The sequence below is a fragment of the Salpingoeca rosetta genome (genome assembly GCF_000188695.1).
Source record: "Salpingoeca rosetta unplaced genomic scaffold supercont1.38, whole genome shotgun sequence".
NCBI classification, from domain to species: Eukaryota; class Choanoflagellata; order Craspedida; family Salpingoecidae; genus Salpingoeca; species Salpingoeca rosetta.
The window spans coordinates 596,272-598,065 of record NW_004754896.1 but is presented as its reverse complement, the minus strand read 5'-3'; the positions used below and the strand labels follow the sequence as shown (position 1 = coordinate 598,065).

General features: G+C 57.2%; 1 protein-coding gene across 1 annotated transcript in view; it reads right to left on the bottom strand.

Annotated features, from left to right (window-relative positions):
• The window catches only part of PTSG_10628 (uncharacterized protein), a gene marked incomplete at both ends in the record, with an annotated part of 5,981 nt that overhangs the window by 1,269 nt on the left and 2,918 nt on the right, over positions 1-1,794 (bottom strand). Inside the window, 2 exons of the mRNA XM_004988106.1 lie at positions 546-780; positions 1,111-1,548. Coding sequence (XP_004988163.1) covers positions 546-780; positions 1,111-1,548 — 673 coding nt within the window. The remainder of the gene's footprint in view (positions 1-545; positions 781-1,110; positions 1,549-1,794) is intronic.

Here is a 1,794-nt window from a genome sequence, read left to right as displayed (position 1 = left end):
ACTCACACACACACACAAAACAAACAAAACTAACACACACACACACACACACACACACACACACACACACACACACACACGCACACACACACGCACATACACACACACACGCACACACACACACGTACTTCGCTTGTGTCGTGACCGGTTTGGACTTGCGCCGCATCTTGTCGTCGTCAGCACCAGCGACACCACGACGCCCATGCTGTTGGCGTTGGCGTTGGTGTTGGTGGTGGTGGTGGTGGTGCCGTGCGCTGTGCTTGCCAGCCATGGCGAGCTTCATCACGATGGTTTGCAGTCCTTCCAACAGCGGGGCATCCTTTCAATGGCAGCAGGACCAGCAGCGAAGGTGGTGGTGGTGGTGGATGACGGTGATGGTGAGGGGTAATTGGAGCCGGGGTCGGCAGGTGGAGGTCAAGAGATGAGCAGGCGAGCACTTCACCCAATACACACATGCACACACACAAATGCACATGCACACACACATACACACACGCACACACATGCACATGTACACACACACACACACACACACACACACACACCTGGTTGATGGTGAGCGCGACAATGTCTGCCTTGAAGGCGATGCGAACGCTCTTGTGTGTCAGCAGGACGCGTGTCATATCCGCAATGGTGGGGCTGCTGACAACATCGTCGCACGTGGCCAGCGATTCGGACAGTTCTTCCGGTTCGATGACATCAACACGATCACCAACGGTCACCCCGAGAGACTCGCCCACACTTCCGCTCGCAACGGCCGACACATACACCGCAAGGGACCTGTCAAGATTGGGGATGATGGTGATGGTGATGAGGGGATGAAATGGTGATGGCAGCGCGGGCACAAGGAAGAGGAAGCATCAGCGCAGAGCAAGACGCACACCCAGACACGCACACACACCCAGACCCACACACACACACATAAGTACACACTCACCCACACCCACACCCACACCCACACCCACACCCACACACACCACACGCACACACACCCACAAACCCACCCACCCACACACACACACACACACACACACACACACACACACACACACACACACACACACATAAGTACACGCACCCACAAACCCACCACAACCACGCCAAACTCACCGTGTGCCCTGGGTGGTGTTGCTGCCGTGCCTTGCATCCGCAACCGCTGGCGTGTGTCCACCACCGCACTCGCTGAGAATGGTGTTGGTGACGTTCATCCCTTCGTGAAGGGTCAACCCAAACGCTTCCTCCCACAACCGCACGTGCTTTGCATCGACCTTCCCCTTTCTGCGCGATGATGATGGCGACGATGATGTTGATGACGATGATGATGGTGATGACGTGTTGGTACCACCGCCCTTGTGTGGTGGCGTCTTTGCGGTCTGCGCTGTTGACTTCAACGCACCTTTACCTTGACCGCCTCCCTTGCCACCTTTCCCCTTCCCACCGCGCTTCTTCTTCCCATCAGTGCTGGCGGTGTGTGCGTGGGGCGGCGTTGTGGTGCTCAGCGATGAGTGTGCGAGTGGAGCCGTCTGCAGCAGCGACGCGTCGACACTCCTGGTGGTCATGATCATGACGACGACGGCAATTTGGGGGGGGGGGCAAATGAGATGTTGTGCAGGTACGGGACTGTTGATGACGTGGCAAACACGCACATGTGCAAACACACAGAGGCACACACAGACACAGAGGCGCACAGACATACACCCACACACCCACCCACCCACCCACCCACCCACCCACCCACCCACACACACACACACACACACACACACACACACACACACACACACACACACACAC